Source organism: Melanaphis sacchari, unplaced genomic scaffold (genome assembly GCF_002803265.2).
Source record: "Melanaphis sacchari strain LSU unplaced genomic scaffold, SCAv2.0 Contig11_pilon_pilon, whole genome shotgun sequence".
Lineage (NCBI taxonomy): Eukaryota > Metazoa > Arthropoda > Insecta > Hemiptera > Aphididae > Melanaphis > Melanaphis sacchari.
In genome coordinates, this window is record NW_020270469.1 from 6,104,595 (window position 1) to 6,116,679 (window position 12,085).

The window sequence follows — 12,085 nt, forward strand, 5'->3', positions numbered from 1 at the left end:
TACAATACACTTAATGATCTATAAATACAAGTATTACACATTTACACATGTGATACTGGCAATAACTTCACATACTAATGAAAATCAACGACTCAATTATAATAATAAAATAGATTTTTTTTCTTTATAATTACAAAATATTTCACATTACAAATATAAATTATAGAAATGTATACATTGTATACATTTTGTTTTGTACACTATGTTTTTATACACAATTACTTTTTTAGATGAAATTATAAAATACAAAAACTTTAAAATACAATTTATCTACTAAACATTAACATAATACATTTTCAATTGACTAGACACAACTTCTAGACAACCTTTTCTTATAGTCGTTTTTATATTAAAATACAATTTTGATAAAAAATATTGATATTCAATATACATAGTATAGAAATCATAAGTTAATATAATAGATAAAATCTAGAAGTCTTACACGTTGTCTTGCTCTAGGAACACACCAAATTGTTGGATTTATTTTATCATCAGTCTTGCAATGCTTTGTTGTAATAAAAATCCAATCACGTTTCAAACTGTTTATAAATGGCAGTTACATATGCCATTACTAAGTTCCAGTCTGGACGTTCTTGGGATATCATATCGTTGATGTTCTAAAATGAACGTAAACAATCTTATTGTTTTGTTGGAAAATTTTTTATACTTAATTTGTTAAGTTTCATTTATAATGTACCTTACCAAAATATGTTTCCATCTATAAGAACATTTTAATGATTATGAATAACTATTTAAAAATATATTAAATCTCTTAAAAAAATATTTATTTTTATTTTGAAATGTTTAAATTTAATAGTTTAAAAATCTAAATACTAATTCTTATTAAAAAAAAAAAAAAGTAATTGATCACAATAATTTAATTATTAATTATATTGATGCAAATTGTGTATGAAATGGAGCTTAATTTTCAACTCAAGTTCACTTTTTAAATAAAAATATTAATTAAACATTTTTGTGCTTTTTAATAATACTTAACATTATAATTTGGAAAATAAATATTTTTTTTTTATGTTTATGTTTAGATAATACATTTCTACAATAGAACTTTTATTTTATTCTTGAAATAAATATATAATTTTATGAACATTAACATACATTTACAAAAAAACACAATTACTAATACTAGTAATACTTACTAATGTTGTTGGTATACCAACTGATTCAGCAGCTTCAAATGCAACAGTAAAATTGCGCCTTGTTTCTGCTGTTGTTAATTCTGAGTATGGTATTTGATCAGGTAAATAAGTATGTAATAAAGCACATAAGGCTAGTCCATCATTCCATGAACTACTAAAATTTGTTATGTCTATGTTTGGATAGCCAATTGTTCTATTTTGACACCACTTAAGTAAGGCATTACGTTTTGAACCACCATTTTTTACTAATGCTTGGAGAGGATCACGGCGTTCAGCTAAATTGAATTCAATAAAAAAAAAAAAAATGTTTATAAGATTAGAAGTATTTTAAGAAATGTAATCAATAATATTTACTATCTATGTGGTTATTTTAAAAACAAATTATATTTCAATGAGAAGCATAAAAGGTTTATATAAAATTAATATAGAAATATTTAATAGTTCAAAATTACGTGTTTCGATTGTTCCTCCAAGGCGAGCAAATGTATCTATATTGCGTGACGAAGAAAGAATTGACCCATTCGAACGATAGTCATCATTTTGACACTTTTTGATTGGATCTATATACACAAATGATGAAAAATATAAAATTTAAAAAAATTACGTTAAAAAATTAATTTTATAACCAGTTTCTTCACAAGAAGAGATTGTATTATTGTCTGTTGAGAGACAATTTTGTTCTCTAAGAGGAGCTTTGAATTCCCCATCTCTTGGTAACTTATTTAAATTTTCATTTTCATTTTGCCCTACTAATCCATTTAAACTTGATGTTGAATTGCTTCTGGTAAATTCAGCTTAAATTAAAATATGATATTTTTAACATGATGATTTAAAATAATATAAACATAAAATTAAATAATAATTATAATAAATGAAAAATACCAGTTTTTGCTTGTTTGGTAGCATTTTCAATACTTTCAATCAATGTTTTAACAGATAGTTGGCTATCTTGACGGGAAAGTTTAGAATGACTACTTCGACGACTTATCTCATGTCCAATAATAACTGGATTAAGAATGGAATTAGCACTACACGATAAAGCTCTAGGCTTATCCATATCTAAACAGTTAAAAATAATAATTAGAATATGTATTTTATTACTTAATAAAAAAATTTAGCACAGCTCTTGGAAAAAAAAATAAAAATGAAGTATAATTTGAATTAATTAAGGATATAATAAATACAACAATATCAGAATGGATACTGACAAAAATTTTATCAAAAGAATATTACCTAAATGTAAATTACTTAAACAAGAGATAAATGTATTTCAATTATAAAATAAAATAACTTACTTTTTAATTTATCAAGTTGAGCTTCTAATGTTTTTACTTTTTCACGTAGTCTTTTATTTTCTGTTATAATTTGTTCCATATCTTTCTCTACAATTTCTTTGTAATCATTAGCAACTCTAACAGTTGTTAATAAATCTTCTTTAAATTGATGCCATTCTTTTCTCTATATTTTTAAAAAAGTTTAAAAAAATTAATTATAATCAAATAATTATACCATCAGAAATAAAAAACATAATAATTACTTCAGAATGCATTTCAGATTTTTCTTCTTCAAGAGCTTTACGGACATTAGCTAAACACATTTGAGTTTCAGATAATACATCTGCTAGCTGCCTTTTTTCTTCTACATATTTCTGACATAAACTCTGTGCTTCTGATTCTGCTTCTTTAGCTGATTTTAATTCAGATGTTAACGATGTAACTTCTTCTTGCCATTTGTCTCTTTGCCATTGTAGGTCTATAAGAGCTGATTTAGCATTGTTACTTGCTACAGTATATTGTTCATTAGAATTTGCCAATTGTTCTTTAAGGCGATCAATTTCACAAAATGCACGTTGCACACGTTCTTGCATAGATGCTAACTGACTTTCTAAATTATCCTTTTCACGCCTTGTGTGATTTAACAATTCATCTAATTCAGATTTGTCACCTAATTTATCTCTTGCTGCTTCTAATTCTTCAATCTAATATATAAAATTAACTTTAAAAATAAAACTTCATTGCATATATCTATTAATACATTATACTAAGCTTTAATAAATCTAATTACATACCTTTGCTCTAGCGTTGTCTAATAACATAAGATTCCGATTGATTTCAATATTTTTTGAAGATATCTCTTCTTTAGCAAAAGAAAGCTGTTCATCTAACTGTTTGACTTCAGCACTTTTGCTATCAACAGTAGATTCCAAAAACCTAACCCTTTCTAAAAGTTGATTGGCTTTTTTTGTTTCATTATCTAATGTTCGCCTTGATTCGTTTGCTTCAGAAATGAGTCCTTCTTGTTTAGTTAACCAAGCCTCACGTTCTGCTTGCCCACTTTTAAGCAATTCCACTAATTTTTCTTCTCGTTCAGTAACAGATGATGGAGGATTAGAACCAGGTACAAGAAATAACCCTTGTAATGCATCAACTTTGGTACGAGCATCTTCCAATTTTTCTGTTTGTTGACATAATGACTCTAACAATACACCTTTCTCCTTACCCAAACGTTCATTATCATGCTGAAGATCATAGAGTTGTGACTGAAGGTCAGCTAATTCTTGCAGTGTTGCTTGCAATTCTTCATTAGTACTAATATAAATATATCAATAATTATTACAATACTTGTAAAATATTCTAATGAATTTACTTACCTATAGTGGGTTTCTTCCATTTGTATAATTCTATCTTGTAAGCATGCCAAAGACACCTCACTAACTGAACTAGAATTTTTATCCCAGTCATGTGTGTCTAATAACTCCTGATAAAAAAATGAGTGACTAAATTTGTTGGTAATAATAAATTACTTTATTGATACTAACCTGACTAGCTGAATTTGGAGGAGCTATAGAAGCAGGAGCTGAACTTGGATATCTTCGCCGATCATCAACTTTATTATTAGATATTGATGCACATGGCAAAACATTATGAGTACCTTCAATATGCATTGCTAGGTTTCTTTCAGCAACATCTCTTTGTTCCTATGAAAAATACATACAAATAAAACTGTTATCAATCGTTCACATTTAATACCGTTATACAGATAAATTGATTTTATAAATGCAATGTAAATATTTAGTTTGTATTGAGTTTAAATGATAATTTTTTTATCTGCACTTTTACAAAAATAATTAAGATTAAATATTATCAACGACAATTAAAATATTTACTCATAGCAATAAAATGCATATACTTCCTATTTATTTACATTCTAAAGTTATAGTTTTTTTACATTTTTTACATAAATAAAAATTGGGATAATACATTTTAGCATTTTTACCCTTAACAGTCCAACTTCCAGACGCAGCTTTTCCAACTCTTCGATATACCCAGTTTCTTTATCGGACTGCTCGATAGCATTGGTCGGGGACAAACCAACAACCGTAGCACCATGGCTACCCATAGCTTCTCTCTGCAGTTCTTGTTGCTGCTGTTGATGTTGTTGACTCTGGTGCTGTGGTTGAAGTTTTTCCGTTTCTTGAGGTAGTTTGTTGTTTGGCGGGAAAACAGCTGATTCCATTGTCACTGGGGGTTGCTGATAGGACCTCACCCCCTCGGAAGGACTACCCTGGTTATGGTTTCGGCGGAAAAGCGATATGAATTTCATCACGCGCATGTATTGTACACGTAAACGTCTTGAAAAAATAGATGCACTAATAGATATCTACCTAATCAAATTGCACAATAAAAATAAATAAATTCATTGCCGATTTATTAACTGAAACGCTTTGTCACGTCAATTTGTTTTTTTTCATCAGGTTTTCACAACGAATGTTAATCGAACATTTATAATAACACAAATTAAAAACATAAACGAATCATAATTCACTATAAGACGACCGAAGACGAACGAGCATGTAGAATTCCGATAGGAAAACTAGCGTAAAAAAAAACAAAGATAATAAAATAACCGGTTAACAGGTGTTTAAGAATGAAAGTAGAATCAAGTCACAACACTGGACTGAAATCGGGTACCTACTGATAACGACAAAACACCAACTCTTCATACTTCTAAAAAGTAAATACACTCTATAAATGAATTATAAAACAAATAATAAATATTAGTTATAACTATGAGTCTATGAATCAAAGTCTGTTTATACTCTATGATAATAAATAGGTAATAAACTATGGTCTATGGTGGACACGGATTATTTTCGATTAGACCGTTCGTGGAATTTATTCGAAAATTAAGAACAATAAAATTTGAATTAAATTTGAAACTTTGAAAATTTTTAAATTTATTTTAGATAAATATAATATCTAAACATATATTTTATTATATCGTAAATTTGCAATTACAATTATTTTTACTTGAGTTTTTGTAATTTAAACATCTTATAATGGCAGTCAATTACAGTACAGTAATACTTAAAAATTAATTACCAATATTTGTAATACATAAAATTGTTTTTGTGCGATTAATAAATCTTTAAAAGAGCCAACGTCATTTGACTTTTTTTACACTTAAATTAAGAAATATATTTTTTAATAATAGGTAATAATAAATAAATAAATTTAAATTTAAAAAAAAACTCACTTCATTAATAAATATGTTTTTTAATTATTAAGAAAGTAGTAAACTTACTATTGTTCTTAAAAATTCGTCTGTATTGAGATTTTTAACTAATTGCTTATAAATACTTATTATTATTTTTTTTTTATAATAGGTAAGTACCAAATGGCCCATAATACTTCTTTATTACTTAATTTTGTATTTTTAATAACTTGATTGTAGATTCAATTTCGTATATTTTCCATTGTAGTCAAGTAAGGAATTTATGAATAATGAGAAATGAGAATGTGAGATAATATAATAACATGCAACAAACCTCAAAACGATAAATTTTGTTATACAATCTAAAACTTTATTTTCAGACCTTCCTTAGTGAAGACTGAGGATCGCTGTTTTATGAAATATATTTTCTTAAAATGTAGTATTTTTAACCTACATTTTTAAAATTTAATTCATGTAAAATATGAATCTAAATTATTAATTCTTAACATAAGAAGATATTAATAAATAAAAATCATCTAATAATGAACGTAAACAAATAAAAATTTAAATTTAAAAATAAATTTTAATAATTTATTTTGCAATTATTAACAACACAAATTTTTTAATTTTAACTATAATAAATTAAATATATAAATATTAAAGTCACTGATTATAGAACTTACTTAATTATTAATTTCATTATTTATCGTATAAATGCAAAAAACAATTTGTTATAATATATAGTTATTACTTATTAGATAGGTACCTAATAAAAAGTAATTATTGAATATTTAGTATTTACCCATTTAATAATAAAGAATATTAAATTAATATGATTATGAGGTTGAAGGTTCTGTTCTGTATAATTATTAATGGTAAAGTTTATACGTAGTGAGTACTGGATACTTACTATTACCTACACTATACTATTACTACTAAATATCCATATATTGTTTGCTGCAGTGTATCTACAACCAAGAAAATTCGACGATGACTTTATATAGGTTTTATATATCTTATACCAATATACCTAAGAAGGTAATCATTGATCAATGCAATAAATAATTAGTTTAAATAAGTATAACGACGTAATTTATCTATGTAATTGATATATTTAGCATTTCTACCTTAGTATTTGAATTCTTACTCTTTAATGTGTCTGTAGGTAGTAGGTATTAACTATTATAGTATGTTATTACTATATAAGTATAAAATTTTATGAACAAATTAGAAAGTAATTATAGAATATTTTAAATGTTCATTATTGGAGATGTAATTACTTATTATATTATTTTTAAATTTAAAATGTATATAATAAAATTTAAAACTTCTAAAAAACCTAATTGTATATTAGATCAACGAGGGCTTGAAAGGGATAAATACAGTTTACAAATTATTATTAGGTACCCTTACATGTGAATCATTTGAATAATAATAATAAATAATTACTAAAGCCCGAAAATGCATGTATTTGCTAATTTTAAAATTTTACTGAATGGTCTAAAAAAGTTATAAATCTCCTACAAATTTAAATTATGCAACTACCAAAGTTTTATAATTTAATATAATTGCATATATTAATAGGTTTCTTTATTAATTAAGTGCATATTTTGGTAGTTTTTGCTATATAAACTTACAAACCCTTTAATTATTACTATTATCATAATAATATCGACAAAAAATGCGATTTGTGACTTGTGCGTGAAGGAATTTTAGTCTTGGGCGAATGGCGACCTTTATTATAGCTCGTGACAGGTACTGAAATAGCTCTCTCTTATATCGGTCTCTGCGACTCACTCACACAACATAATATTATACTCATAGGTGGAAGTAGACTATTATTTTTTTTTCTTTGAGATGAGGGCTTAATTTTTTCTAATATCATAGACCCGCAAGTGTTTGGCTCCCATATTTTCTAATAATAAATCATTATAATTTGTATTGTATTGTAATATTGTATGCTATACAATATACACGGAATAATAATACATGAATAATTTTAAATATAAATATTAGTTGGTCACGATATTAAATTAACTATAATTAACTATAATTATACTATAGTAAACGTCTATTTATTGTTAAAAAGATAGCAGTATCTAAGTGTTTTAGTTTTCAAACAACCACGCTATTAAGTCCATATTCACTCGAAGAGAAGGAGCAAAACGGGGCAATTGCCCCCCTTAAACTTTAAATATAATTTTGAAAATGATGACTTTTAATATTGTTTAAAAAATATTTAATTGTTATTTTAACTTTAATATAGATTTATTTATTTTTTTAAAGTAGCTTTTGCCTTTATTTTGTTATTTGTTAAGAATAAACTTTTTGGTTTAATTATTTTACTCCCTGATAAATTTCCATCAGGTACTCATGGTTAGGTTAAAATTGTTCTTGTGTCATTAATTGTTCTCAACTAATTTTATACTTGTTACATTAAAAAAATGACCCTTCACAAATTTCTAAACTAACGTGAATATTGAAAGCAATTTGTAGTAATTTACCTATACAAATTTTAATACAGTATACTTAGTAATTACTACTTACTACTTACTAGTTAGAACTTAGGTACCACTGTAAACGTTGTAATGTTCTGTGGTTCATTAATAGTTCTCAATAAGTGGTTATGTTCAAAACGGGCCATTTATCATAAAATCAAATAGGTAGCAAAACAAGTAGGCTCTAGGCTCTAAAAATTTTCCTGAATTGATAAATTTGAGGCTTTTTATTAAAAAAATATTAAAGGGTTTTAAAATTCTAGATTCTATGAAAATAAAATGATCATTAATTAATATTTAATAATTAGTAATTTTAAATTGTATTATCTTGGTATTTGGTAGAGGGGAGAGTCCCCCTCCTAGCCAAAAATAATTACATCTAAAAATATTCTATATTGAAATTGGCATCTTAGTTACGAAATTAATTTAGATCTTTTTAAAGATTTAATGTATAAAAATAGTGCCATTCGATATATTTTTTGGTTGGGTAAACCATATAACTACCTAATTATTATCCACAATACTATAGTTAATGGTTAAGATAAGATGAATAGTTGAGGTTATAAATTGTTATCACTTTATCAGTTTAATATTTTACCGATTGTCAACTTGCAACATGTGTATTATTATTATGGATTTGTGTAACTACTAACTACTAATAATACTAACTATAAAAAATAATAAATTTTAAATTGAATACAAAATACAATTCATTCAAGTAAAAATGGAGTACGAATTCAAAGATAGAACTAAAGTAAAACGACATCGAAAGCCAATTAATAGAACGACCAAACGAACTATAACTTTTGATGAAAAATCTAGAAAGTAAGTATTATTTTGATAATTTCAATTATTCAACTAGTTGGTTTTTAAAACATATAAAAAAAAAATAAACATAGTTCTAATAAAGACATTTACAGAACATGTTTGTTATGTAATTTAATAGCATACACATTCCTAAATAACGTAAATTAGATACTTTTAGTTGACCACCTTAATCTTGGTGTTTAATGCAATCATATTTTATTAGTTTATATTATATTAATTCCAAATAAATAAATGTTATCTAAAATAAATTATATATTATCTAATGTGATTATATAAGTATCTATATACTATTGAAAAATTGTTGTTTTAAATTAATAAATATGATTTATGAAATATATACCAAGTTACATAAACAATAATTTATATAATTTATCATTAAATGAATCAATAGTGAAATTATAGTCCCTTAAATAGTTAACATAATATAATAGTTCACAGTTGGCCCTTTAAATTAATAAGTTTTTTTATATAATTCAGCAATTGACTGATATAGTTAAATTGAATAAAAGTAATTTTAATTTATTGACTATGTATTATTTTATGTAAGTACTATCAATAGTTGGGTTTTCACTTTAAAAATTCTATATCCTGTGTGAAACTTATTGTCATTATTTTTATATTTACTGTGGTTAATTTAAATTTAAACATTGATATTTCTAGAGATTTTTTGACCGGATTTCATAAAAGAAAGCTTGCACGGAAAAAAAAAGCCAAAGATGATTTTGAAAAGAAGCTTAAAGAAGAAAAGAAAAGAATCAAAGCTGAGGTTTAATATTCTATTAGTTTTAGGTATTAAAATATATTTTTTATTAATATAATTATTTTACTCCATAGGCAAGAGAAACATTTTTAAAATTGACTAATTCTCATCCATTTATCCCAGAACCTCTTGATATGGTCACAAAAGAATATAGTTTAGAAAATCATACAGTACAAATTTGTGATCTTTCAACAGATGAGATTGCAAAAAGTAACAATTGGATTGGATCAAATCAGGTAATGAAATATTAATGTTCTTTAATATTTTATGAAATAAGAATGATTGTGCTTACCAAATGTATAGTTAAATTTCATTAAAAACTCAATAAAAAGTATTATATTTAATTATGAAATATTTTTAGCCATATTAAAATATATATATCCTTTAGCAAATTTTACTTTGGTATAGCATAAACTTCTAAAACTATCTGAACTAATCAAATATTTGTAATTTGCTAAATTAATATTAAAATTATAATAATTAATGTTACTATATAAATAGTTTCAGTCAAAAATATTATTGTTAATCGTAGCTGTTGTTTCCTTAGTTTCCTAATTATTTTCTTATTTATATAAACTTAAGCATTATTTCTTGTACATAAATAAAATTAATATTGTCCCTAACTCAAACCAAATTTTATGCTTAAATTATTATTTTAGTATGAAAATTAATTATACTTTAAGATTGTTTGAATTCATTTTTTGTAACTGCAACTTTAATTAAAATAAAAAATTTTAATTTATTACTTAAATTGTTATGATTACAGTCCAGTATATGACTTACAAATGCAATTTTTGCCTAATACATAAGATAATATTATGTCAAAAATATAGGTAAATAAAAACTAAACATTACTTAAGAGGACGTCGTAAATTGTAATCATTTTTAAATATTAATTTCTTACATATTCATAAATTGCCCAAAAATTAAAATATTTTAAAAAACCAATGATAGAAGATGGATAATGTTCTTACTTTTAAGTTTGACAACAGATCATTTCATTCTAATATTTTAGCCAAGTACACAAAATTTCTATTTTAATTGGTATGTGTTACTATTGATAAGATGGAGACAACACATATAGATATGACTTCTCTTAAAATTAAAATGTTTAAGTATAAATCATTGATAACTCATTTTAAATTTAATTTTTTATTATTTTAGAAATTGTCAAAAATATTTTCCTTACTTTTCTAACAAAAAGTTTCATTTTAACAAAGTCATTGAAAACAGTTACATTTTTAAAGCAATATCTTTTCTACCATTCATTCTTCATTGTCAATCTATAGTAGAGGAAAAACATTATTTAAAAATAATAATTATTACTTTAATTAAAGTTTTAATAGTTCTCTGCATAGCCTTTTTTTCATTTTGATTATGGTCTCTTGTTTCTGGATCAATAAAAAATTTTGACAATTTCATGAAGGTGTCTATGTCTATTTTTTATTATTAGTATGTATTAACTGGTAATGCTCCAAGTTGGATTTATTTTATTTTGAATTATTGATAAAAAAAATTCTACTTTATATTTCTCGAAAATAAAAAAAATATTTTTCTCACTAAATATCTTTTAAAACATTTAAAATTAAATTTATAGTTTTAGTGGAGTTTAATTACTATAAATTATAAGTAGAGTGGTTGATTAAAAATTTATTTGTAAGTTACGTATTGAACTATTACCATCATTGTAAAATTGTGTGCAACTTAAAATGTGATGCATTCTTTAATGTTAAGTGTATTGTACAGACTTTTATTATTTATGTTTTACAAAAAATGTCAATAATATTTTTATTTATATTTTTAGGTAATTTATGAAGATGACAAAGAAAGTGATAACGAAGAAGTTATTGATAAAACAAATGAAGATGTTCCCGAAAATGTACCTGGCATGAATTTCAATTCAATAAAAGAAATAAAAAAAGCAATTAAAAAACAAGCAGCTCAAACTGTGCAAAACAGTAAAATATTTAAAATGAAAAACAAAATTGAACGAATTAAAGATAAAAAGAAAGCTAAAAGAAAGAAACTATTAGAAACAAAAAGACAAAAATGGCTGAAAAAAAAAGGAAAAAAGAAATAATAGCTGTTATATTTTTTATATTGATGTAATTACTTATTAAGTAATATTGTTAAATTTGCAATATTAAAATAATTGTAAAATAAAATTGAAATATTAAATATATCAATTATACATTAATACACTTAACTTTTTGAGTTATATTCCTTTATATTAAATAGTTTTTACTCTGTCTAAAATTAGACTAAGTTCAGGTATTGATGATTTTTGTTCGGTTTAAAAAGACTACACCTATTGATTAAATTAGTGTTAATCAGAAATTAATGTTTTC

General features: G+C 24.4%; 2 protein-coding genes across 2 annotated transcripts; one reads left to right on the forward strand and one right to left on the reverse strand.

Moving 5' to 3' along the window:
* Positions 1-260: 260 nt before the first annotated feature.
* Positions 261-5,065, reverse strand: LOC112604336 (cytospin-A). The gene is made up of 11 exons (XM_025353314.1): positions 4,434-5,065; positions 3,976-4,134; positions 3,808-3,914; positions 3,226-3,745; positions 2,695-3,135; positions 2,453-2,615; positions 2,040-2,216; positions 1,784-1,951; positions 1,610-1,717; positions 1,158-1,432; positions 261-617 (listed from the first exon to the last, which is right to left on the reverse strand). The coding sequence occupies exons 1-11, from the start codon at positions 4,767-4,769 to the stop codon at positions 528-530; spliced, it is 2,544 nt and encodes an 847-aa protein (XP_025209099.1). The 5' UTR covers positions 4,770-5,065; the 3' UTR covers positions 261-527.
* A 3,735-nt stretch (positions 5,066-8,800) lies between these two features.
* On the forward strand, positions 8,801-11,817 carry LOC112604342 (nucleolar protein 12). Its single transcript, XM_025353322.1, has 4 exons — positions 8,801-8,974; positions 9,638-9,743; positions 9,812-9,973; positions 11,542-11,817. Exons 1-4 carry the CDS (start codon positions 8,874-8,876, stop codon positions 11,815-11,817), a joined length of 645 nt encoding a protein of 214 aa, XP_025209107.1. The 5' UTR covers positions 8,801-8,873.
* The last annotated feature ends 268 nt before the right edge of the window (positions 11,818-12,085 follow it).

What these genes read in the sequence shown, in the direction of transcription:
- LOC112604342 (XM_025353322.1), top strand. Translation starts at nt 8,874, where the DNA reads ATGGAGTACGAATTCAAAGATAGAACTAAAGTAAAACGACATCGAAAG. An exon ending in AGAAAAGAATCAAAGCTGAG is followed by an intron (nt 9,744 to 9,811) that starts GTTTAATATTCT and finishes TTTACTCCATAG; the next exon opens with GCAAGAGAAACATTTTTAAA. An exon ending in ATTGGATTGGATCAAATCAG is followed by an intron (nt 9,974 to 11,541) that starts GTAATGAAATAT and finishes TTATATTTTTAG; the next exon opens with GTAATTTATGAAGATGACAA.
- LOC112604336 (XM_025353314.1), bottom strand. Translation starts at nt 4,769, where the DNA reads ATGCGCGTGATGAAATTCATATCGCTTTTCCGCCGAAACCATAACCAG. An exon ending in CTCCAAATTCAGCTAGTCAG is followed by an intron (nt 3,915 to 3,975) that starts GTTAGTATCAAT and finishes TTTTTTTATCAG; the next exon opens with GAGTTATTAGACACACATGA. An exon ending in TAGACAACGCTAGAGCAAAG is followed by an intron (nt 3,136 to 3,225) that starts GTATGTAATTAG and finishes TTTATATATTAG; the next exon opens with ATTGAAGAATTAGAAGCAGC.